General features: G+C 41.5%; 1 protein-coding gene across 3 annotated transcripts in view; it reads right to left on the bottom strand.

Annotated features, from left to right (window-relative positions):
* Nucleotides 1-27,698, bottom strand: part of RERE (arginine-glutamic acid dipeptide repeats) — a 466,804-nt gene that overhangs the window by 163,111 nt on the left and 275,995 nt on the right. Inside the window, exon 1 of one of the 3 annotated variants that reach the window (XM_075018036.1) lies at nt 20,510-20,669. The exons of the other annotated variants lie outside the window; for them this stretch is intronic. Within the exon in view, the coding sequence (XP_074874137.1) occupies nt 20,510-20,535 (26 nt within the window). The 5' untranslated portion in view covers nt 20,536-20,669. Of the gene's footprint in view, nt 1-20,509; nt 20,670-27,698 lie in introns of those variants that run through there. 3 annotated transcript variants of the gene reach the window in all.

Genomic DNA, 27,698 nt, shown 5'->3' with positions numbered 1-27,698 from the left:
ATCTTCCTAGGAACACTGAAAAGGGGAAAGGGTAAACTGATGTTCTTTCACCTGCCTTACCCCTTTCTGGCACTTCCAACCCAAGCATCAAAGACCCAGGGGCTTACAATCTGGCTTTCTTAGAGCCTGCATTTCCCAAGACCTTATCAGAGGCTGTAACTCAAAATAACCCACTTCCCTGAAACTGTTCTTGGCTGAGAGTACGGCTCAGGGTCTCCCCATAAATCCAAACCCTTTTCCTAAGAAAGGTGAACTTCAGGAAGTCTTAGGGAAAAAGGACACTTCCCCAATGGCACCTGACCACTATGATTTTGCAATACCAACCGGAAAATCAACACCTAATGTGGGTGAAAACAGGGAGAGGAAGGGAAGGAAGCAGCTGATTTTTAGGTCAGGAGCTGTTTTTATTGTTCTGTCTGTACAATGTAAAGCGGTACTTGTCTACAACTAGTGCTTTTAAGTGCTCTGGTATTATCAATAATAATTCCCAGTGGACTGTCTCAACTGGAGTACTGTATCCAGTTCTGGATGCCACATTTCAGGAAAGATTCCGACAAGTCAGAGGTGGTCCGGAAAAGAGCAACAAAAACAATTAAGAGGTCTAGAAAACACGACATATTAGAATAGACTGACGGAACTGGGCTTGTTTAGTATGGAAAAGAGAAGACTGAGAGGTGACATGGGAAGAGCTTTCAAGTACCTAAAAGGCTGCTAACAAGAAGGAGGGAGAAAAATTATTCTGCTCAACCTCTGATGATAGAAGCAATGGACTTAAATTGCAGCAAGGAAGGTTTAGTTTGGACATCAGGAAAAACTTCCTAACTGTCAGGGTTGTTAAGCCTAAATTACCTCGTGAGGTTGTAGAACCCCTCTTATCACAGATTTTTAAGAGCAGGTTAGAGAGACTCTTATCAGGGACAGTGTGGACGGTGCTTGGTCCTGCCATGAGTGCTGGGGAGTGGACTTGATGGCCTCTCAAGGTTCCTTATAGTTCTAGTGTTCTATGATTCTATATTCTGATTGTAACTGACTTGCTAAAATCAGATGAGATAACACCTAATGTTGGAATAGCTGCAAAATAAAGTCAGCTTCACCAGCAGTACCTGGCCTCAGACAAAGTGAAGTAAGTTTTAATTGCAGAATCATAGATTAGAGTTGGAAGAGACCTCAGGAGGTCACCTAGTCTAACTCCTTGCTTGAAGCTGTTATCCAATCCCCCCCACCCCCCACACCTCATTTCTGCAGACGAAATAAGCCAGTTACTCGTTCTCTCCTCATAAATCATGTGCCCCAGCCTCATGAACAACTTCACTGTCCTCAGCTGGACCCACTCCAATTTGGCCACATCCTCTCTCTAAAAGGGGACGAAAAACTGGATACAATGCACCAGATGCGGTGTCACCAGAGCCAAAGAGAAGGGAATAATCACTTCCCTCAATCTGCTGGCAATGCTCCTATTAATGCAGCCCAATATGCTATTGGGCTTCTTAGCAATGAAGGGATTCTGTTGACTTGACCAGCTTCTCATCCACTAATCCCCAGGTATTTTTCTACAGAACTGCTGCTTAGCCCGTTGGCTCTCAGTTTGTAGCCATGCTTGGGGTCCTTGTGTCCTAAGTGCAGGACTCTGCACTTGTCCTTGATGAACCTCAAATTTACTTTCGACCAACCCTCCAATTTGCCTAGGTCACTCTTGATCCTACTCCTACCCACCAGCCATCTTCAAGTCATCTGCAATCTTGCAGAGGTTAAAATACATTCCATTATCCAGATCATCAAAGATGACGTAGAACAAAACAGACCACTGGACTGACCCCTGGAGCACTCCACTTGATACTAGCTGCCAATTAGAGATCAAGCTATTGATCGCTACATGTTCAGCCCAACGCTCATGCCAGCTTTTTAATTCACCTTAAACTCTGCTCGTCTAAAACATATCACTTTAACTTACTGGGAAGACTACTTTGGGAGCCCATATCAAAAGCTCTGCTTAAGTCACGATACGTCACATCTACCACCTTACCCATTTCCACAGAGCCAGTTACTTCATCACACAAAGCAATCCAGTTGGTCAGGCAACACCTGCCCTTCATGAATCCATGCTGACTATTCCTAATCAATCAATCAATCAATCATTCATTCATTCTCCTCTCCTCCAAGTTCTTCAAAATGGATTCCTTGAGGAACTGAACCATGATTTTTCCAGGGACTGAGGTGAGGCTAACCAGTCTATAATTCCCCAGATTCTCCTCCTCCCCTTTTTTGAGCACTACATTTTCTAATTGTTTGGGGCCTCTCCCTATCATCACCAGTTTTCAAAGATAATGGCCAATGGCTCTGCAGTCATATCAGCCAACTCCCTTGTCACATTCTGATGCATTGCACTACATCATATGGATTTGTACATGCCTAGCTTTTCTAAATTGGCCTTAGCTTGTTCTTTCATCATTGACAGCTGCTACCTCCTCTCCATACTGTGCTGCTCTGTGCAGCTGACCTTGTTTCTGAAGACCGAGGCAAAAGAAGCATCAAGAACTTCAGCTTTTTCCACATCATCTGTCACTAGATTACCTTCCAAATCTAGTAAGGGTCCAACATGTTCCCTGACCACCTTCTTGTTGCTAACATACATGTAGAAACCCTCCTTGTTATCCTTCACATCTCTTGCTAGCTGCAATTCAAACTGTGCTTTGGTTCCTGATTATATTCCTCCCTACTTATATTTATATGTCCAAGTTTCCTCATTGTGTAGACTTTCTTGCTGTGTTTAAGCTCACTGACCATTTCTCAGTTGAGTCAAGTTGGTTGCCTGCCACATTTACTATTCTTTCTGCACATCAACTTTCTATGCCCTCAGTAAGTTTTAATTGTGTTTAACTAAAAACACCCTTTCTTACAATATCAGGTATGAAAAGACTCATCATTCAACCATGTTGCAAAGGTATTTGCAAGCAAGAAAAAATTACAAGTTTTCAGTGGAGCGTCTTTACTCATTCTATCAAAATGACAGATATCCAAAGGGATGTGTCCAATTACATAGTTGGTGGTTGAAGCCAAAGCATCACCATATGCTGAAAGAAAAATCCACTCTCTTTAATGCTATTATGGAAATATTTGGGAGTAGCTCAAGAATGGATAAAGTTTTGTATTTTCTAACACAACAACACAGCCAGCATAGCACATCTGACACCAGGAAGTTATCTGTTCATTAACTTCTAGAGGAAATAAAAGCAATAAGGCAAACAAAACTACATCTTTGTCCTCCTCTCTCAATCTCTTTTGCATGTGGGTAATATTTTAATATATTTTAGCAGACAGACGACCAATAAACCATCATTTCCGTTTTGGTGGTAAGCTCATCATTTAGAAGCTACACTTTAGCAATTCAGTTTAATATACATTGACCGGATAGGTCAATTTCGCACATATTTAACAGGTGCACAAAACTGAACCTCGGGAGATCAGCTGAAAGATGTGGCCTCAGACAGTCAGCCTTTTTGACAAATTAGACTCAATAAATAAGCCCTTTGTTTATTGCAAATAAAATCTTTGCAAATGTGCTTGGGGTCCCATACAGCAGCTGCAGCCAGAGAGATTCCACTACCCTTGAGGAGGCTAATCAAAATGTATTAACGCGTAACAGTTCTGCAAGACCTCTTTTTTAAAAACACTATTTTTATATATTTAATTTCATAGACACATAGTAAACTTTTCATACTCGGCAGCCCCAGGACCAGAACATTGCTGGATATTCAAATATTCTGGATAATAGAGAGGTATACCTAGCAATGCATAGCACTAAAGACAAACAATATTAGATATTAAAAAACAAAAATGCATGCAGAGTGCTTTACTTGCCAACAACAGTAGTATTGTAAAATAAACTTATACTCTATCTGCTGTATTTATTTGTATTTCCTTTCACTATACTGTGCTTAGGGAAAATGTGACTAAAATTTACTTATGGTTAGAATTCTGGTTACTTGAGTGTTCTGGATTATAGAACACCATATCTGAAAAAGTTTACTAAGTTTCATTTGTATTAATTCCCATAATTCAAATGATTACATATAGACAAATTAAATAAAAATGACAATTACTGAAGTTACCTCAGTCCACATCTGTTAGTCTATAAAGTGCCACAGGACTTCTTGTTGTTCTCAAAGATACAGACTAACATGGCTACCTCTCTGATACTCAGTCCACAGAGTCATTTAAAAGTTCTACAGTAAGGTCTCAAAGTACGCGAGGGTTCAGTTCCTGTTAGCCCCCCATAAGCTTGAATTCTCGTAAATTGGGGTCTCCCTATAGAAAACTATTGTTTACAAAGGTAAAACTTCAGAAACGCCTATAAACCGTGTACGTGTCCATAAAAACTTTATTTGTGTAAATTAAATGTACATAAATCTTGAAGTATAAAGGTTATAAAATACTGTGCCTGAACACTATAATTTTTATATAAAAATCAAATGAGGCTTATCTGAATGCAAGATCGCTCATTTTCTCTTCCTATGATGATGATGTAGCTTACTGTACAGTGCAATGACGGATGAAGACAATGATGAAGTGCATTATACAGCATAATCGAGGCTTCTTATTCCTGATCCTCCTCCTCCCATCCCTCAAGAGACGGAGGGTCATCGGGATCCACTTCAGAAAAAGGTAGAGGTTGTGAAATTCTCTTGCGAACAGGCATTATAGACATTGAGGTGGCAGGGGAGTGCGAGGCTTCAATTAGCACAGGCGACGAAGCAGGAGAGTGCAAGGCTTGAGTTGTGACAGGCATTCTGGTCGGTGATTTTACGACCTTTTCTTGTGCAAGCAACAAAACAGGAGTGTGCAAGGAGGGTCCTTGCAGTGATGCTGTGGGAGACTGGGTGATGGTAGAGACTGGTGAGGGAGATCGTGTTCTTTGCAGCACTTTCCTGAAAAACATGGTGATAGGAAGTTGCTGCTTCTTGCATTGGAGTACTGTGAACATCTCCCTTACTGGAAAGAAACATCTGTTCACTTCCCGAGTGATCCTTAAACTGCTTTCCATCAAAGGATCGTACTCTTGCACCTCGTCAGTTAGCTGTTTAAGGAGTTGAAAGACTTCGCTGAACTTATGGAGGTCCCATGATGCCTACTCGATCTCTTCTTCCTCTTCTAATTCTTCCTCCTCTGCACTCTTCAGAAGTTCCTCTAGGTCTTCTTCTGGTAGCTCATCCCCATCACCATTCAGTAATTCTTCTATATCGTCCTCTGCCATGTCACTGAATTCTTCGCTGCCTACCTGACGAGCAACATTAACAACCCGCTTGATTTTGTCCCCTACCTTGGCGAAACCTGTGAAGTTATTCACAGCTTCCTCCTAAATATTCTTCCAGCACACATTCACTGTTTCAGGCTTAATTTCCTCCTTAGCCTCCTTGACATGTGTAATGCAGTCCCAGATGATGTATCCTTCCAACAACGGCTTACATCAAGCTTGGGATCGAGATCCATAGCAGTTTGGATGCAGGACAAGGTGAGGCGAGTGTAGATAGCCTTGAATGTGCGTATCACACCTTGATCAAGTGGCTGGATAAGGGAGGTCGTATTGGGAAGAAGGAATACAACTTCCACATTGGGGTGTGCAAATTGTAGAGACTCGCGATGCCCAGGAGCATTATCTACGATGAGCAGCACCTTGAATTCCACTTCAGGGAGAAAACACTTGTGGAACCAGTCCAAAAATATCTGTGCCATTACCTATGCCTTCTTATGGGACTGCCAAAACACAGGGAGAAGATTTTTATTCTTTCCTTTCCATACTCTGGAGTTTGCGGAGCGATACAGCATCTCAGGCTTGATCATGTGCCCAGCACCACTGCCACAAAATAGGAGCGTAACTCTGTCCTTTGCTGTCTTAAACCCAGGTGCCTACTTCTCAGCCTTTGAAATGTACGTTCTACTGGGCATCTTCTTCCAGAAAAAGACGGTCTCATCTACGTTAAACGCTTGTTCTGGCCTATATCCCTTGTCCCGGATCAACTTGAGTTCTGCTGGGTATTTTTTGGCTGCAGCACAGTCGGCAGATGCTGATTCCTCTGTTAACTGTATGTTATGCAGCAAGTATCAGGTTTTGAATCTTGCCAGCCACCCTTTACTTGCTGAAAATGTTTTCGTAGATGCGGTAGATCCTTCACCACCCATGGATTTCTTGAAGTGCTCATGCAAAGAGAGAGCTTTTTCCTGTAACACCCTTCCATCACATGGCACACGCCTTTTATTCATGTCCTCTAGCCATAAATTTAAGGCCTTCTCAGTCTTAGGAAGAATTGGATCCTGCACGTGTTGGTTCAATCTGGCTGTTGCTGGTGCACAGTCTTCCACTGCTTTGCGTATTTTCCTTTCACGAATTTTAAGAGAATGCATGGAAGATTAGTTCATGTTGAACTGCCCCGCAACCTCAGAGTTCGATGCACCACTTCTTAATGAGTCCAAAATCTTGACTTTTTCTTCAAAAGTTCTCACAGTATGAGCTTTCCTCTTCTTCTCACTTTCAACACGACTTGCTCCACTACTAATTTTCCTCTTAGGGCCCATGATTGTGGTAAAATTCATTGATAAAGAAAAACTTTACATGCGCATAAGAGGGAGACATTCTTAGAATGAGAGCATGAGAGAGAAGGAAGACGCGTAGTCCAAGAGAGAAGGAAGATGCATAGTCCAAGAGTCCGTAAACTTACGCAATAGCATGCGAGATTCTTACGTAATTTATTTAGGCAGCCCATTCAGCAATAATCCCAACAAAATGAACCATCGAAATGAATAAAGTGTTTAGATGATAAAAAGTATATATGAATACATATAAAACGTGTCAGTTGTGTGGACTTGTTTCTTATGCAGGACGAAAGATGCAGGGTGGTGGTAGTAACTCTCGGTTTTCTTATGTGAGTAGAAAGGTACTGTGTGGGTGGACTCACTTTCCAAGTGATCCTTTCCACGTGATTCTAGTAAGAGATGCTGGGAGTAAGTACTGTACACTTGTTTCTCACCCCATGCCTAGCGCATAAATACAAATCACAAGCGTAAGTATGGATCAGGGGGTCAGATGCGTAAGAGCAGGGTCGCGTACTCTGCATTCACGTACTGTGAGACCTTACCGTAATGCAAAATTTGAACACAAAAATCTCAGTAACTGCAAGACATTAAAAATGATGCTAACTCAGGAGCAAACTAGGGAAAATTTAAGAGATCTACATTACCTAGATCTAGATCTATATTTTTTATATATATGAAGAATTTAATCTGATTCATATGGGAAAAGTAAGTGTACTTAAACCATGTGTCCAGTCACTAAAGTTTGGCGAACATGCATGAAGTTAGTTACTGACCCAACACGTACTCCAGAGGCCATTGTAGACACAACTGTGTGAATTAAGGATGAAGAAATTCATTTTCTCTGAATTCCAGCCAAGAGCACAGTTACAAAGCCCACTAAGAAACAAAGAACATTTATAGTACCCATTTATACTTCTACTGCACTTTCCATCTTATGGTCTCAAAGTATTTACAAACAACAAATTAAACCTCAATCTCTGAGGTAGGCAATTTTTATGTACCTCCATTTTACAGATGACAAAACTAAGGCACAGAAAGGTGAAGGGCACACAGGGAGTTTGACCAATCCAAAAATAGAAAACAATCACCATGAACCCTAGTTCCATATTCTAATCACTAGCTGATGTATCCTTCCTGTTACAGAAATAAATACAAAAAATTAAAATGTCAAAATGCAGCCCCAAAACTACAAGTCCATAAAAATGATTACGTATCTATTACAATATATTCCTCTTATCTCAGAATATCTGTATGTACAATAAGATATAGCTTTAATGCAGTACAGGTTGTACCTCCCTGGTCCAGCACCCTTAGCATCCACCCAGTCCCAAAACAGGGAATTTGCCAGGGCAAGAGAGATCAATACTGGTTTGTCTGTGGGTCTCCACTCCCGTGGCAGCAGAGGGCCTGTCACTGATCAAGCAGGGACTTGGGGTTGGGGACAGGGTGCTCTCAGGAGAAGAGGCAGGGTGGCTGCAGTGCCCTGCAGGTTCTGGGCTGTACTCCCAACCCATGCCACTGCCCAGGGGGCTCCACAGTTAGACATAGTCCCAGCTTGGTCAATGCCACTTCTTCTGCTGCCAGTGGCTGTGGGGCTGCTCTCCCGACCCTCAGTTGCAGGGTTCTGCAGCCACCCTGTTGTTTCCCTCTGCCCCCACTTTCCCCACTCCCTCCCTGAACTTGAGTGCCACCAATTTCTTATTGGGGTCAATGAGAATTTGTAATTCATGGCTTGGGCCCTATCAAACACATGGCCATGAAAAGTGTGCAATGGACTGAGAAATCTGGTCTTGTGTGCTTTTACTCTGTACTACATATTTCATGGGGAGACCAGAGTTTCTCAAATTGGCAGTCCTGACCCAAAAGGGAGTTGCAGAGGGTCTCAAGGTAATTTTAGGGAGATCATGGTACCACCACGGTTACTTCTGTGCTCCATTCAGAGCTGGGAGGCCAAAGAGCAGTAGTGGTAAGTCAGGCAGGTTGCTCCTCCCCAGCAGGAAGGCAGAAGTGAGGGTGGTGGTAACCTTACTTTTGTGCTCCTGCAGCCTAGCCCACTCTCTGGATGCCTAGTTCTGAAGGCAGCAGTGCAGAAGCAAAGATAGCAATACCATTCCATAACTCCTGTGCTGCTGCAAATGGCAGCTCCACCCTCAAAGCTGGACCCCAGTGCAGCAGCCGCTGCTCTTCAGCTACCCAGTTGTGAAGGCAGTGCCACCACCAGCAGCACAGAAGGGTAGGTAGCAGTACTGCAGTCACTTCCACAAGAATCTTGCAACCTCATCCCCCACACAAATCCTTTTTGAGTCAGAACCCCTACAGTCACAACACTGAGAAATTTCTGATTTAAATATTCTGAAATTATGAAACGTACTATTTTTAAAATGCCATGAATAAGAAATTGGCCAAAATGGTCCGTGAATTTGGTAGGGTCCCAGTTACGGGGAATTAAAAAAATAGGTTTATTTTATTTTATTTTATTTTTTGAACTGAAAAGCAGACATTGCCACTGTGTTCACAGAATGCACTTTAGGACTATGAGTTTCTACAGGTCACAGGGGGAACATCAAATTAAATCATGCCCAGGTATTCTGCCAAGTGAAGTGCTCTACCCAGTCAAGGAATTAGCAGCAAGACAAGAGGAGTGAAGCAGATTTTTTCATTTAGAAAAAATAAAAAGCAAACAGAGTATTCTCAGAACGACAGAGAATACGTGTTGCTCTGACTAATCTTCTGTCCACCCACTTCTTTTAATCTCACAGCTCTGCGCAGGGAGAAAAACAAGATGTTAAATTCTCCCTTTCATTCCAAAGCACCTTTCTGCACTAGGGCTCAGTGTCCAGAAAGAGATCTAACAGGGATTCTACAGTGTCTTCAAAGACCTCTGTAGATAAACCCAGCTGCAGATCTGGAAATGCTGTTTGCCCCAGCATATCAGCAGAAAGTTCTTAGCTACTGAGCTCATTCTGTAAGGAGCACACTAACAATTAGAAAGAAAAATACTCTGCATATGTCACTACTGCATCTCTGAGAAAAGAATAAATGTTGCACATACTAGATACTGGAAGTCTAGAAAAGTCCCTGTGCTGTTTGCTGGGCATCCATTTTGTATTTTGGAAAAATAGAAACACCTTTCCTACATCTGAAATATGCACTGTGTTCTGAGCAAGGTCTCAGCTTGATAGCTGGAATGAAATCTGGAGGAAAAAAAATAGAAAGATATCCAGCACAGCTGCCAAAAGAAAGAAATGGGCAGCTGGTTCAGTGGTTAATCTATTAGCTGCTCACTTTAAGAGCAGAAGTGAGATCATATGATTCATCCCAAGCGCTTTTGCGATTGTGAGAAACTACCATGCAGGTCATCAGGATGAGCAACACCTGAAAAAGAGTTAGAACTGGAACAAAGTGATTCAAGGGGACCAATCTGGGTGTGCTACTGTTGCCTACACACATAATGCTTGAATGCAGCTAGACCTATTGCAAAATCCTCCATTTCACAAGAATCAAATTAAGTACAAACAGATCCAAAAAACCTCAAATTTGTATCTCTGCCACATTTTTCATTTTAAAACAAGTTACAGGAGCCCACAATATTTTCATATAGTTAAAACCAGAACACCACAACTAAACAAAGCTGTTAATGTAGCTAATAACCTAGTGGTAATTTCAAAGGCCCCAGCATGAAATCAATATTTTAACCCCATATTAGTTCCTATCGCACGTAGTAAAAAGCAAATGAAAGCAAAAGCTCACTATAAATAATAAAGCATTCAATGCAGAAGTCTCACTATTTGCTCAATCAACTAGAAATACTTGTCAATGTATATTAAATCCAAATCGTGGCTCCTATCTTCTTAACAGCATTTATACAACATAAGATGGGGAAACCCCATATGCCTTCCAATAACCAATACACCTACTTATCTCTATATAATGTTTTCTTTACCAAACAGCCATTCCTCTTGTAATTTCTTAAGTATACAACACAACTAAAAATTAGATAAGGAGATGGAAGAAAAAAAGAGAATTCTTTATTTCGAGGGGCAGGAGCGGGACGGGGCAAAGGAAGAGATTAACTGTTCCACAATGGATTTTGGGAGGGCTGCAGGTAGGGGAGAGAGAGCTCTGACTATTCTGCACTGCCTGAGGACCACAGGTCTCCTTTACACCTCCACAAGATACATAGTCCCTATCAGACACTTTTTCACCCAATTTCCACCACCCCAAGAATGGTATGAAAATGGGAGGAAAACTCTTGCTAGAGAAACAAACATACTCTGGACTTGTGAAACAAATTATATCAGTGGAGCTCAATTACAATACTAACGGGAAGGCGCTCTCTGTTTATTCGACGGAAAAGGGGGGCAAAAGGACCCAACACAGTATATGAAATCTGACACAAAAGAAACTGATGTAACAAAGCAGTATCCATAGCAACAGCAACTTAATATTTCAGCCCTCTTCAGCTGCAGTGGATTAAATATAATGACAAGATGTTCCCTTTGAAAAGTAACCTGTTGCCATGGAAACACTGTAGTCTATGAAGTAAACAGGGGCTGGACAGAAAGGAGATGGAAGCCTGCAACTGAATATCAAAAAGGCAGAAGTATCCATAGCAGAGCAGGGCAAAGCACTAATCCAGGAGAGGCTTGTTCCGAACAGCTAGGAGATGTTCACTTGAATAAAGCATTGTCCTTTCGATCCCAATGCAATAGGGGGTTGGAGGGTTCAAGGCCAATGAGTGCCCTTGAATGAGAGCAGTTAAGGGTGTAGAATGAGAAAGACAACAGTAGGTAGGATAGGACGGGGAAAAGCTTTCATGCCCTAGGTTTATTGTTGGTAAGGTTGGGCTTTTTTGTGATTTAGGTTCATATCTAAATTTGTTCACAACAGAAATGAGTTTGGGCCTCTTGGTTTAGCCATACTTATATTTATCTGAAGCAACACACCAGCAGCGCATTAGTAGAGTTTGCCAAGACTGCTCTTACTGCTCAGGGAAATTATGTAGTTTCGGAACAGCAGAAGAGTTGTTCATTCCAGGACTGAAATGTCCTAGAAAACTACTGTGGGCTGGGGACTGCAATAGCAAGGAGAACTGAGGAGCAAGTTGGAAGTGCAGTGAAAGGGAGAGGCTCTGGAATGGAAGAGCAGAGGTGCTGCAAGTCACAACTGATGTATATTGTCTGCTGTGCAGGGCTCAGGTCAGGACTATTGGGAGTGACTCGGTGTTTGAGGAAGCACGTACAGTAGGGTGGCAATATTTGCAAGGGTTTGGTGTTGAGAACCCTCGCAAATGTTGAATTGTACTAATACGGGGGGCTCAGAGCCCCAGGGAAGTGGCAGCTGCTGGCGCTCCTGGCCCCAGGGAAGCGGCGGCAACTGCCAGCACTCCTGGCCCCAGAGCCCCAGGAAAGTGTATTCGCGCACGTCACGACCTTGCTGTAGAGCACTTTTCTGCATTGGTCAATTCTTCTGGCATCCTTCAAGTACATGAGCCTGCAACACCAAGCTGATGTTTAGACCCAGTCACTACTCATTTGTTTCTATTCTGCCAGTAAGGAGAGGGAATACACAAGGGGGCCAAGAGTCAGGCGCATGCTGCACAGACATGTTCACTCAGATACAGTCTCATATCAATAAAGCACTTAAAAAGTTATCATCTGGGGAAACATACAATGCAACAAGCATACACTTTTTATACTGGATTATGAGCATAAAAAGAAAGGCGGGGATCTAGCTAATCCAGTGGACATCAGCAACTCATTACTCAGTACAATGCACCCAAAGGCTCTCTTATGCTTTGCCACACTTACCACATTATTAACAGCTCCTCTCTCAGACACACTTTTAAGCCTTAATTCAGTTGGGTACCCAGAAGAGTGCCCCCTGCCAACAGTAGTTAGGAGCCTGTGTGCCAATAAAAATTGATTTTTAAAAAAAGAATCACACCAATTTATAAACCAGTTTTCTAGGCCGCCTTCAAGGATTAAATGTCTCTTGTTTGGTGTAGTCTTTCCTGATCACTGTATACTGAGACCTAATCAAACAGAGAGAAGCTGAAGTGGAAAAGAGGCTTCAAGAAGGCTTTAAATCCTGCATCCACAATACACCTTTCCAAAATCTTTGTTGAGCGATCTCTTGGACTATTCTTAGAAAACCTGTTTGCTACAAACTGCTTTTCAGTGCAACATACACACATTTCTAAGCCAAAAGATCACAGGACACCGGAGAACCTTCACAGAGCAAAGAAAAAAATACTGTCAGCCTGAGAAGAAACAGATCTCTGGGTCCTGAAAGAAAAGATTCGACAAGAAAACGCTGAGTAAGTGTACAAATACCAGAAGTTTAGTCCAGTTTATCAACACATACATACGCACCCTTTGGAATTTACATTAACTTATATTAGTACTCACAGTGAAAGGTAAAGTAAAGACAGAAGCTAGCTAAAGCGACCAAATAAAGCACTGAACTACAGGAACAAAATTCTACAAACTTCCCCAAGAGCATCCAAACTGGCCATTGTCACAAACAGGATAGTAATCTGAATGGGCAACTGTTATAATGATGAGCAGTGGAGGTTGTTCATTTGTGCTCTATTAGTACAAAGTGAGAAGTGCCTCGGAGGAATTCCTCAGGAGGGACAGAGAGTTTTTGAAAAAGTGTGCCATTTTCTACAAGTGATCTGTTCTTGGGGGGGAAGGGGAGAGGAGGAGTTCTTCAGAATTAATTTATAAATCATCTCAAGCAGAAATGAGCTTGCAGTACCCAAAAGGGAGAATCCACGGGAGACAAGAAAATTATCCCTTTTTTCCCTTCAGCGGGGTGAGTATATCAGAGTACATCTACATTACCCAGTACATTGACTCAGTTGGGGTTGATCTTTGGGGTTCAATTTCACATGCCTAATGGGGAAGCATGAAATTGAACTATCGGGGGTCAACCCCTGTACTCCTCAATCTTGTGAGGAAAAAGGGGAGTCAATGGGAGAATTTCTCCCCTCAACCCCCCTCAGTGAGGGCAGCCAGATAAGTTGATTTCAGCTCTGCAATTGCTGTAGCTGGAATTGCATATCTTCAATCAACTTTAAGGTCTAGTGTAGATCTGGCCCTTTTCAAGAGACACTTCATAAAACACCACTTGCTTCCATTTAGTATTGTTCACCCACAACAAAATGTTCAAAATTTTCCTTACCATATCCCCATGCCCCAAAAAGGCAACACACCACTCACGTATATAAGAACATAAATGACAAAGCCACAGACCTTGATGCACAGTTCTTCATGTTCAGCACTTAGAAGTCTTGAGCATCGCACTTCAGAATTTTAAACACTTCACAGTCCCCGGTTGCAATGATTTTTTTTTTTATTTTGTTTTTAAGAGTTGTGGTGTTGGTGGGTTCCCCCTCTTTGAAAATGCAAACTAAGAGGCACACTATCAGATAGATCAAGCTTGTCAAACACATAGCCCCATCTAATTATTTTGTGGCCCAGGGCTGGGAGACGGCTAGGGTGCAGAGCCCCTCCGGCAGCTCCAAGAACGTGACTGGTGTTGGGGGAACCCCAGCAGCCTTGAGGCTGGGAGCCGGCAGAGGTGTGGAGACCCACCGGCAGCTCCAGCTCTGGGGTCCCAGCCAGGGGTTGGGAGCCAGCAGAGGTACAGAGTACCTTAACTTTATATGTAAATTAAAAATTATTATATGTGAGAAAATAATTTTACAGATCAAATTTTATGAACTATTAATAAAATTATAAAAATAAAGTTCATATTAAGTATTAAAATATCAATTAAAATTATTGTATTATATTCAAACAAGACCTAAAAATATTACAAAATACACCTAAAACATAATCTATAATAATTAATTATGACTTTCCAATAGAAGTACATTTTCTTTAGTGGCCCTTAAAGCTATACATTTTCGTTTGTGTGGCTCTCAGTAGGCTTTGAATTGACATGCCTGAGCTAGATTAAGGATGCAGTTCCTATACAGGAGGGGGATAAAAAAACAGCATGAGCACAGGAGTGGGGAACTGAGCCTGAATGTACAAAGCAGTGCAATTAGAAGAATTTTTGTGAAGGTTAAATTTCTAGTAACATGTAATATTGAAATTAGACTTTTTAAATTTAAACACAAAACTGAAACTTTTACAAAACTGTCAAGTCAGATGATACAGAACTAGGATGCTCAAATATTCAGATGAGAAGGGACCATTACAATCATCGTGTCCAGGGTTTCTCAACTAGGGGTGTGTGTACTGTTGGAAGTACACTGAGGTCTACCAAGGGGTACACTAACTCATCTAAGATATTTGCCTAATTTTATAATAGGCTACTTAAAAAACATGATTAAAGTCAGTGCAATCTAGAAATTCATTTAGGTGATGACTTGCTTCTAAAGCTTCATATGCATTATACTGAAATGTAAATACACTCTTTCTATTCCAATTCATGTATTTGATAAGATGGAAAAAAGTCAGCAAGTTTTCAGTAGTAGTTTTCTGTGACATTTTGGTATGTTTTTGTAAGTAAGTGGTTTTTAAGTGAGGTGTAACTTGGTGGTAGGTAAAACAAATCTGATTCCTGAAAAAGTCACAGTAATCTGGAAAGATTGCATGGCACTTGTTTCAAGACCTCAGATTACCTTATGATCATGTTTCTCTCTGTGTGTACACTTAGGGGTATGCAACGGAAATCTGGTGGTACTTATAATTTTTTAAAAGGGGTACTTTATTTTAAAAAGATTGAGAAACACTTATCTACCCTGATCTCTCTCAAGAGCCAAGCCACAGAATTACGCACATAGTTCCGACGCAAAACCTCTTACATCACGGGCATGAGACAAGTTTTCATTAGGAAGATGGGCTGTAGAAGACTTCCAGGGATGAAGAATCTGCCACATACCTCACATCAACAGTTAACTACCATCCCTTAAAATTTTTGCACCAAATTTCCCTGTTTGAATGAGTTTAGCTTCAGCCCCCAATCACTGGATCTTCATTCTGCAAGATGTAAGATTCTTTCTTCTATGAGAAATTCAGGATAGAAGCAGAAAGTGGCTAGAAGCTGACTCTAAAGAAGAATAACTGTTTATTTTGATTTAATATTGATTTTTTTTTAGTAATATAGTTGGCAAAATAATACAAGAATGACTATGGTTGAGAGTCAAATGCAGGGTTGGAATGGATACTGCAATCATTAAATCTAATGCTGGAATGAGCAACTGTGTGCCAACAGACCTATCTTCAACACAAGTTCCATCCCATTGATTGCTTTAGGAATCAAGACATGACAAAAGTGGAAAGAGGAAAACCCCACCGTCACACAGCTCTATGAAATAGTAAGCAACTGGAAAGTTTCCTCAGCCAGTAGGGGAAAGAGCTTCTTCTTAGGGGTATCCACAAGGACATGAATTCTAGTAGAGACTTGGTTTACTCCTGAATCGAATTTATATTTGGGGTAGAAACTTGGTTTACTCCTTAAAATATGCCCCATAGCTATAAACAAAATTATAACTGGCCAATCCATTTCCATTGTCAGAAATGAGTGAAATGCACAAATAAAACTATTAGCATAAATTATTAAAAGTAACTGGAATTTAAGTATTTTTCAGCGCTAATCTAAAATTGCCCTTCTACGGTGCTAGTATTCTGCTTGCATGTATGATTTTACATAGTTTCCTTTTACCATCACAGTACGTGCCACGTTACTCTCTTTAAAATTAGAATTGCAAACATGGACAATGCCTTGATCTTGAATAGACTGGAAAAGTGGACTACTTTCCACTGTAGATTCTGTATGGCATTTTTCCATCTTTGTAGCTGTCCTATGTATATAACCTGGAGACATACGTATCTTCTAGAACTGAAAGGGCCTTGAGAGTCCAGTCCCCTGTACACACAACAGGACCTGTCACCATCTTGCACAAATGCTTTTTTTTTTTTTTTAAATCTAACCTGCCCTTTCAAGGATTGAGCTTGCAAACCTGGGTTTACATGACCAGTGCTCTAACAACTGAGCTACTCCTCCCCACCAAATATCCACTGGCCTGGAAAAATATATATCTAACGAAGACACTATTTGCTAGCGTGGATGTGATTATACTAGGTTAAAGGTTTTTAAGTCAGAATAATTTTTGCTGTACGTAGTCAACATTCAACATCTCTGAACTTCCTGAAATAAAAGTCAACTAAAACGTGAAAGCATGCACAGGAAGGCCACCAAAGTTCACCTGGTTGAAGCTAATTAGCAATTTTATCAATTGAATTCTGCACTGCTTATATAAAACATCATTCGTCAGGGCTCATTTGGTGATCTAGTCCCAGAGTTCTATCATGCTGGGTGTGTCTACATTTGCATTCCTCTTTTGAGAGAGGTATGCTAATGAGGTAAATAAAAATTCAAATAAAGTAAAATTTGCATATTTGGAGTCTCATTTGCATATTCTAATTTTTAACGAGCTTCTTTCAAAAGAAGAAAGCCAGTGTAGACGCTGCTCTTTTCAAAGTAAACCCATCTTCAAAAGAATCCTTCTTCCCTTTATTTAATGGGAAGAAGGATTCTTTCGAAGATGGGGTTTTCTTTCGAAAGAGCAGCGTCTACACTGGCTTTCTTCTTTCGAAAGAAACTTTCAAAATTAGGATATGGAAATGAGGTGTCAAATATGCAAATTTGTACGTCATTTGCATGCCTCTTTCAAAAGAGGAATGCAAGTGTAGATGCACCCACTGTGTATGAGCTAAAGGTTCAATATTCAGTCCTGCTCTTGTTCCCTGGGCTAGCAGAGGCTGCAACAGATGTATCAGCAGCATACTTAGCTTCAAAGGATGTAGATGATAAGAGGAGAAACCCCTCTGACCACAGAAACATGTGGGCAAGCCGTGTTCCCCTTGCGTGAAGGAAGACAATAGGGATGAAAGTCTTGACCTATATGAAATACAAAGCAAGACAAGGGACTGTCAGCACCAGCAGCACTGACATGGACGGACAAGTTTCCTAATTAAAAAAAAATAGGAACTTTCTGATGAAAAAAAGAGCTGAGCTCAACTGGCTAAATGTCACCAACTCAATATGAACCAACAAAACCAACACAGAACTACAGCACCTGGTTATTAAAATGTATGCATGGTACTCCATACACAGACTGCCCTACATACATATTCTCAAACTGATTTTGCATAAATTGGCCTTAGAGGCAGGAACTTTACTATGCGTCTGTACAAAGCCTGGTGTAATGGGCCCCCAACCTGGGAAAGGCTTCAAGCACCTCTGCAATGCAAGAGTCCCAAAACAATGCTTCCTCAGTGAATGAGTGTTTGCCAAAAGGAAGCAAACAACAAGGGGTTAAACTACTTGTCCAAGACCACAAAGTCAGTGGCAGAGATGGCTTTTTTGGAATTTCTAGCTCCTGGCCCCATGCTCATTCCAAAGTGTGACAACACCTGGACACAAATGTAACAAGAATGCTGCTCCTCATACAATAGGATAATCAGTGAAGAAATCTTCATGAGTGCATATGCACAGGGAGAAACGAAGGGCTCAGAAAAGCAGCACAACTGTGCAGCATGAGACAGTATTAGAGGAGAGTATTTTCAAATAAAATTGTACTCCAGAAAGCTCTCCTAAAAGAGCCATATGTAAGCTCTCTGGGGCAGGGATTCTGTCTCTTCAGCAATACAAAGGGCCCTCACCTAATAGGTTCCTAATATGTTATGGTTGCTAATATAAAAATTTATGTACAAGAATTTTACCACATACAAGTGAGTAGTAAAGGCCAAATTTTTTACAAGTGTTATTCTTTGCTTGGCAGGTATAACATTGTTGTTTGACAAATATCTTGTTATAACTGAAAGGAGTTTATTTGCTGAAAAGTATCAGGTTAATTTAAAATAGTGGAGATGGAAAAATAAACAGCACTGAGCTTTCATTTCTAAGCTAGAACACAGTACCTTTTAAAACACTTCATTTTTAAATGTCTGACACACACAGTGCTGGGAACACCTGCTGGGTAGATATCCCTGGAGAACTGTTAATCCCAACCACAGGAATGGCTCAAATACTGGGTGCACAATCAGCATGCAGCACGGTCTCACCAGCATAATCCCTCACCCAAGGGATTCACCCACTAGGAAAAAGCCTAAGCTCACACGAACCAGTATGTCCACAGTGCTTTAGGCAGAGGGCCAAAGACAATTTTTCAGCAAGATTTTAACACTATATCCCTTACCTACACACAAACAGGAGAAGAATATCAAGAATCATTTATGGACAATACTGGCAAAATACACAGACTGACAAATCAGCAATGCCCCACACCTAGCTAAACAGTCTTTTCTTCATTTCACACTCCGTGGTTACTCAAAGATCTGGGGGCACAAACTTTCACTGGATTGATTCAGACCGAGTAACAGGATAACTCAGCAGTTATGGCTCATTCACTAAATGGGACTCTGTTGAGGCTGGCAACCAGGGAGTCCATGCCAATGATGTGCTAGTGTTTGTAATGTAGATGCCAATTTACAAATAACTCCAGGCCACTGTAGGCACAGGCTGGAACTGAATAGGCACCTGCAGGTAGGTAAAAGGCTCTATATGTTTTATTATAATGCTCTAAATCAGGCATGTCCAACCCGCAGCCCCCGGGCCGCATGCGGCCCTGGACAGCTAGTAATGCGGCCCCACAAGACCGTAAACTTTTAACGTTATTATGTGATTTATATACATTAACTATATTATATGCGGCCCAAGACAATTCCTCTTCATTCAGTGCAGCCCAGGCAAGCCAAAAGGTTGGACACCCATGCTCTAAATCATCTTGTCACTCTAAAATGCAATACTCCAACAAGAAGACGGGACAAGTTATTCTGGATCAAGTAATACAGTAAAGTGGCATCAAGTCTAGTCCATTATATCTGCAATGCAATTGGCTAGACAGAGATCAGTGTCAGACCAGGACTATTTCACCCAGCACTCAACTGGTTCTCTCAGCAACACATCACTGCAAAATAAAGCTTTCCTTTTTCTTATTTAACATTCATAGCCCCCCAAGCCCTGCTTCTACTCACCAATGACAACCTGTTCACTGGTTTTCCTACTCAGGCACTGGCCTCAAAAAAGAGTCACCACACATTTATAGAGCTTGCTTCTATGCCAATTCACATGCAGGAGGTTGGGAAGACAGAAAAAAGGAAATGGCGCCTTTTTTTATATAGCCAGCCTGTTTGAATTCTTACAGACACTCCTTTGGTCCCCTACAACAGATGTGGGGAAACACTCATACAACTGCTATGTTATAAGCCACTCTCAACGAAGATTTCTAACGCACTTAGCAACACTGTCACCTTTTAGGCACACAAGCATTTGCTGCATACAACTGTGACAGGCAAGCAGAGCTGTGCTGACTGTCTGCTTTCAGGTATTTCGAAAAAATTCCACCAGAACTATCACTTGCCCTGGGAAACAAGTTCTCAATCAAAACAAGTTCCACCCACCTCCAAAGCAACCAATGGCTGCCGATCTACGACCCTCCCTGAAACATTATCTAAACACAGTCTCTTGCAGGCCCAAACATTCCCCAGTAGCCACATAGGCACCACTGCATCCTGCAGACTGGCTCTCTGCAGCTTCCTACAGCCGTGCCTGAGGCTTGGCATGCAGAGAGAGCAAGTGAAATTACAGCTGCATCATAAGGAAAAACAGCGATCCACGCAGCTTCAGCGTTTTGCTACATGCACCACACAGGCACGAGATTCTGCCTGGACGCTGCTTTCATGCACCATACAAACAGCTGCCCAGCCAGGCCGATGGGATTACAAGGTTCGGAGGAGCATGCAAGAATGATGAAATGATTTCATAAAAACATTTCAGAAGTCACAAACAGAAGCAAAAAGCATCATTTTCTAGGTGAGGCCAGAGTGCTGGAGCCTACCTGAAGGGGCTGACTGCATCATCCATGACTCTAACAGGCTCTTGTGGGTTTAGTTGTATTCCTGAACCCTCTACTTACTGGTAAAACTCTGCCTTTTTCTACTCTAACAACTCAAAATGGAGGCACATGCAATCTGAGAGACCTCGGAGAGCTTTCACTGAGCTTGTGCTGTGACCTAAGCCTGCACGCAGAACGCAGAAACTTCGCCCTCGGACTGACAGGACTGAGCATGTGCTGTGACCCTCCCTCATCCACACACTGTCTCACAACGCAATCCATCTCAGCCTTGCTGTTTCCGTAAATAAAGCAGCGAAAAGATCCTGCAGCTTCTGCATACCAAGCTAGTGTGCAGGGAAATGGGGCCGCAGCTAGGGGATCTGAGAGAGACAAACGCCTGGGAACAGAGCGATTCAAGAAGAGCAGCCTTTATCTTGCAGCGGTTTCAGCCGGGGACGTATCTTTTCCACACCACCCATAACTAATTTAAGGAAGGCTAATGAAATCCACTCCTCTGCATTGGGTTTTCCTGCTCAGTTTTAATAAACGATCTCAGTTAAGGTGGTTACAGATTTTAACAGATGTAAAGAACAGGCTTTTCTGGGTTTCACAACATTTTCATCTAAGATCCATTTGCCTGGAAATAAAGGTAAAAAAGTTTCTGCCTCAAACCTTTCAAATCTTTTCAATTGCTTAGTACAGAGGTACTTTTATGCAACTCCCTACAGGATCCCAATATTAAACATTAGTACAGGTTGAACCTCTCTGGTTCAGCAACGTTGGGACCTGACCAGAAGGATAGAATTACCCAGTCTACAGAGGTTTATACTGTCTAACAGCATTACCAACACTTCCACTGCTTTCTGGGCTCTCAGAAGACATTTAAGGGTAAATTACAGTGAAATAACACAGAGCCAGGACTGGTGGCTAGAAACAAATTTATGGGGACACAGGAAATCTGGCTGAACACATAAATGCTTGTCCGTCTAACTAAAATCTTGCTGGATTATGGCTATTGGCAGATAAGTGTCAGACCAGAGAGGTCCAACCCGTAGTACCTTGTGCTTGTATCAACACATTGCTGATGAGACTCACAGGACTTCACAAAAAAAGGTGACCAAGGGCTCATCTACACTAGTGTCTTATAGGTGTATTTATATCAGTTAGAAATGTGCCTTTTTAAAAGTTAAAAATATTTATACTGGGAAAGCACTAACACAGATCCAATTATATTGGCATATTAAGGTGCTTTATACTGTTACTCCCTTCCTGGATGGCAATAGCTACACCTGTCTGTATAAAATTCCTTTAAAGCAGAATAGCTTGTCCCACATTTGGGTGAGTTGTACCACGTTGGTTATACCGAGATTCTGAATTGGTAGAAACTTCTAGCATAGGCAAAGCCTATGTTGTTATTCCCATTTTAAGGATAACAACAACGATGCAGAGGTTAAGCAAGGTGCTTAAGATCATGCAACACATTCAGTGGCAAAGTCAGAAGCAGAAACTAGATTTCTTGATAACATTTCTTTTACACAAGCCCCTGCCTACATCTCTTCATTGTGCCATATAAATCCAAGCAGCACCTAACACAGTGTACATACCAGAAACATTTCAGCAATAAGGGAATGCACCCTTTCGAGACAGCGCAACAGGAATCAGGAAAACAAACAACAAAGCACCCCACAAAGCAGCAAAGAAAGAAGTAACAGAGATTTTCCTCGGAAAATGTGGCAGACACTGATTTTTTAGTTTTCAAGCAACCCCAAAGTCCTTAGGGTTTAACCCAGAAGCTAGGTCTTCACCTCACAGTATGTGTCATGAAACTCAGTGCTATGCACACCTTGGAAGAATAAAGGACTGAACTACACTAGACAATCTGGACAGTCTCTGTGCCCAAGGATGAATAAATCCAACATCAGGAACTGGAATACACAAACTTATAGGGGAACACTACCCTCCCTGCACATTCAATAGTGGATTTACAAGTAGCCATTCTTCTGCAGAAGAATTTTACCACAAGACTACAGAGGGAGACATCTGAACTGGAATTCATTTCCAAATTTGACACATTTGTATTAGGCTTCATCAGAGATCTCAACTATCTTTTGCATTACAAGGGTGATCTCCCCACCTTTCATGTTCTCAGGAATGGGATACATCCTACTTAACAATTTGCTTCATCTGCAGGTCCAACTAGTGACAGGTAACCTCCCCTTCCTTCAGACCCCTCCACTCCCCACTAAACACACCCTAGATTGTAAGGATCTACTCCAATCACCTGAAGAAGTGGCTCTTACCTAAGAAAGCTCCTGACCTAATCCATTTGTTAGTCTTTAAGGTGCTACAAAACTGCTTGTTGTTTGTGAGCTGACCCTGTGTGAATTTGATGTTGCAGGCCCCAGCAAGGAGACAGCCTAATCCTTCCCACTGGAAATTAACAGGAGTTTTACTACTGACTTCAAGCATGCAGTACCGGGTCCTGAAAGGTTTGTACTATTTATTTCATTTAGAAGAATCATCATTAAAAGCTACATGACTTTGCATCTTATTACACAATTTTATGACTTAGTTAAAAGTATTATATACACTGATACAAAAATTCCAGCTGTGTTTCCTACAAACTGCCCTGGACTTAGCCTAGTCCAAGAAACTAGCAGTCTTTTTACAGTACACATTTTAAAATAACGTTGGAATGAAAATCTGATGGAAAAATTCATTATATTTTCAATACTGGAGTGGAGTCCTGCCTTTAACTCCCAAATCATTTTCAAGAGCTGCAATTAACAGTGTTTGGGAGATATCACCAAAATGTTTTGTCCCTGTTTTAACTGGCTTTGCAGTAATCATTTTGTTTAAATGCAAATCACCAGAGCTGAGCTGACATCAGTCAAAGATGGCCTACTGAACTGAAAAAGTTACTGTGTAACAACAGGAGTAGTCAAAAGTAAGAGGAAGAACTTAGTTTATATTTCAGCTTGTTGTTGAAAATATTAGGATGAACTTGACAAAAGAACATGAGCCAAATAATTAAAGAAACAATGTGGTAAAGGTTTGTTTGGTTTAATTTTTTTAAAAGGATATCAGGACTACACTACAGGAGCATCAGTCTATTTAAGTTAATGTTTTTTAAAGATTTCATCTGCTATACAGATACAGCCTATCAACTCAGTCATATGTAATAAAGTCAAAAAATCTGAGAGGCAAAGCAAAAGTGCAACATATTTTTAAAACACAAGATCATTTAACAAGCATTCCCAGAACATAAACTATCAAAGGATAATCGCCAAATACCTCAATTACAGGCTCTTCCTGGTGATGACTTTGAAATACAAAGACCTTCTCCCCTATCTTGATCATCTCAGTAACACTTCCACTATACCCAAAACTCCCCAACTTTTGTTTCAGGGCATCTTTCCAGTTGCTGTTCTCAACAACTTGCTGTTTCAGGCTGACAGGCCCCTGTCTATATTTCAAAGGCTCAATTTTTAAAAGTATGAAGAATGCATATATCATAACCATGGCTCCTTCAGAAGAGTTCCAGAATATTTATATTAGCTCCATTTTACAGATCAAGAAACTGAAACACAGATACAAATGATTTACCACAGTCATATAGGAAATCTGTGTCAGAGCCAGAAACAGATCCTAGAGTAAATAACTCCTTGTCTAGGGCCTCCCCATTACTTAAAGGGTCCAGGAAGCAACATGCAACACAAGACCATGGCTTGTTTCAGTTTCTGCTCATGTTATTTTCACCTGCCTTGCCAAAGAAGATCCTCAACCACCCAAACAGAACTTTGTGCATACAGTCGTATGCACATGCTAAGTGATAATATTAAATTCAGCGACCAATACAGGTGTTTATAATGCACACATGACCATTGCTTGTAAAGTGATCTGAGGTCCTCTGACAGGAAATGCTATAAAAGAAAGATTTATATTGTTCTACAGAACATGTAAGGCTTCTGTAGGCATTATCACAACTACTGTTCCTGTATTGCTTTCCTCCTTTGCTAGATATACAATCAACTGGGTACATCAATGTAATTACATATATTCATCTGTAACAACTGGAGGGAAGAAGTAAGAACACAGAATGTAACAAAGCACAGCTAGGGAAAAAAGGCTATGTGTGGCCTAGGGCTAACGGTGGAGATAAACACAGCTCATTGTTTTTGAGTTGCTGCATCCTGAGAACCAAAAGAGCCTCTGAACTGTATGCCTGCCTTTCTTTTCACTTCATTTCTGTGGGTGACAACAGAGCATGACTGCAGGAAGACGACCAACCTATTCTGGTTGGGCCATGACCCATGTCAAGCAAAAGCACTTCCTGATTGTGGCAGGGAATTTTGGTGAGACCGACAGAAAATATTTCTCCTCTGACCACACTGAATTAGAACTCCAAGATGGTTCTCTTCTGCATTTAGGCCAGTCTGGAAAAAAACCCAAATGAGCCTGAGGAGGAAAGGGGGAGCAGATGAAACTAAGCAATAGTGGGGGAAAGCTGCACTTGCAGAAGTTTTCATCTGGACAGGAGATTAGCTATTCAAAGGCAGCTTGGCATAAATATGCTTTTATAATAATTTTAGTGTTACAAGTAATAATTAGGATTCCTGAATGTATGATCAACAGTTAAGAGGTCACAAGATGCACTACTGTAAAATATTCCATTCACAAGCAGATTATTATATGTTTATGACCCTACCTTGGTAAGATGCTAAGTCCCTCAATTCTCACAGACATGGATGGAAGGGGAAACTATTTAACACATTGCAAGATGGGCTTTGTGTACAGAAATCACCCTGCCCTAATTCAAGAGTGTCTCTATAATTACCCAACTGGGAAGCACTTTTCCTGAGCATTTTCTATGCCATAATTAAATTGCCAACCCAATATTTCTTAAAAACCTTGTATGGTGGGGATGCCACAAGGTTTACTGGAAACCTATTCCAGAACCTAATTACTCTAATTACCCATGTCTTATATCTAAGACTCCTGTTAATACATCCAAAGTGATATTAATCATCTACTACAGGGGTCTCCAAATAGCAAGAAAATAGCAAGAGCAGCCGTTTTTTCAAATTCAGTTACAAAATCAATACTTCAAGAGCCACAATGCACATGGATACGAGACAGTCCTTAATAAATAATGTCAAACAGTAATTTGTCACCCCATCTTAAGAACAGTGCACACAATTATTTGTATCAGAAAGTTAAGATACCTCCATCTCCAGGCTTTACCTGCCTCAACCCCCAAATCTACTCCCCTATAGCAAGCCTTACCCCCCATCCACCTGCCCCCAGGTTTAACCTCTCTCAGCTCCAAACCACCACCCCAACCCCAGGTTTAACTCCTTCAGCCCCAATGTGCTCCTCTCCCCAGGTTTAACCCTTTCAGCCCAGGATTCACTTGCCTCAGCCAACGAGCTCCGCACACTACTGCTGCTCCTCCATGGCTCCCACCTTCCGTCTGCTGTTCCCCTGCCTCCTTCTGCATGCAGCTGTGCAGCTCTAGCAAGGCAGGCTTAGCTTCCCCTCTCCCCAGCTCTCCTGCAGGCTGACTTCCTCCCACATGGAGTGGCTTCCTTCCCTGTCAGCTTCCTTTTCCAGGGCTCCCTGCCCTATTAGCTTCCCCTCACCACAGCTGACTGCATGGCTCCTTAAAGAGCTGCAGGTTGCCAACCCCTGGTCTAATAACATCTCACTGACTCATTTAATCTCTGATCCACTATAACTACCAGGCCCTTTTCAGCAATACTTCCATCGAGCCAATTATTCTCAATGTTGTAGTTGTGCACACAATTTTTTTTCTTGGAAGTACTTTGCACTTGTCTTTATTGGATTTAATCTTGGCGATTTCAGACCAATTATCCACTTTGTTCCACTCTATTAGGGATCAGTTAAGTTGTGCGTTCAATTCTGGGTACCACAAGCTGCAAAAGATGGACCTACTGAAGAAATTCCAGAGCAGAGCAATAAAAACTTTTAGAAGAGTTGACCTATGAGAAAAGGATGAAAAACTGGGCAGGCTGAGTTTGAAAGTAATTAGGATCTTAAGGAAGAGATTATGGGCTGTTATAAAGGCAATGATAACTGATTGATTAATCTGTCTGTCCACTGAAGGCAAAACAAGAATTAATCAGTTTAATCTCCAGCAAGGAAGATTTAGGTTCAATCTGAATGAAGATGTTCTAATTCTAAGGGTAGCTCAGTTCTGGAATAGGCTTCCAATGGATGTTGTACTTGGGCCTGCCTCAGCACAGAGGGATGGACAGATGTCTGTCAAGGTCCCTCCAACCCCATGCTTTTATTCTTCCAATACCTGTTTACTTCCTAGTATCACAAAGAAATTGTGAACTAACATAAAAACTGAGAAAAGTTCTAAAAGGAAAGAGGAAAAAAATGTTAATTCTCTAAATACACCAACCTCCAACCTCTCCTAAATTTGTTTGTAAAATTAAATTGTGCTTTGAACGCTTAATCATCATTCTGTTCCCCAGTGCATTAAAAAGCTGTGCAAAGTATCATTTTGAGACATGTGATAGTTGTATCTGTACAGGAATGAATCGTTTCTACTTCTGGGTTCCAAGTAATGAGGTTCACGGAAGTGCAGACCTATGTAAGGTTCACAGATTCCTGCACTAGCTTTTAATGAGAAAGGAAAAAAAAACAAGCTGTAATAACCATAATACACTTTACTTTTGAAATCAGAGAGCATATTCTCTATATTCACTGCACAGGTGGAGGCAGCAGAGGGAATGAAGTATTGTGATGGACAAAGCAATTAACAGAAGCAGAACTTGGAAGGACTTCCATATTCTAACTGCACATTGCTGGGAATCAGCAAATCAGAAAGCCTACTATTAATACAAAAGTTTACTTTTATACAGTAAACCCTCCATTTAATGGACTAATGGGGAGAAGGGGTGTCCATTAATGCCGAAAGTCCATTATATCCAAATGGATGTACTGTTTGATGACGCACTGACCTTCTGCATACATTACTCACTCCTGTCCTCTGCCCCCTCCTTCCCTTCCCCATTCTTCCCCTCACTCCTCCATCTCCCTCTCCCAATTACTAGGAGAGGAGTTGAATGCTGGCTCCTGCAGCTCTCAGCGCTGCGACTCCTCCAGCCCCCGGCTCCAAGCTGCTCGTGCAAAGGGAGAGCATGGCTATCCCACGCCCACC

Source organism: Carettochelys insculpta, chromosome 23 (assembly GCF_033958435.1).
Source record: "Carettochelys insculpta isolate YL-2023 chromosome 23, ASM3395843v1, whole genome shotgun sequence".
Lineage (NCBI taxonomy): Eukaryota > Metazoa > Chordata > Testudines > Carettochelyidae > Carettochelys > Carettochelys insculpta.
Note: the sequence above shows the minus strand (reverse complement) of the source record. Positions and strands in the feature narration are given on the sequence as shown.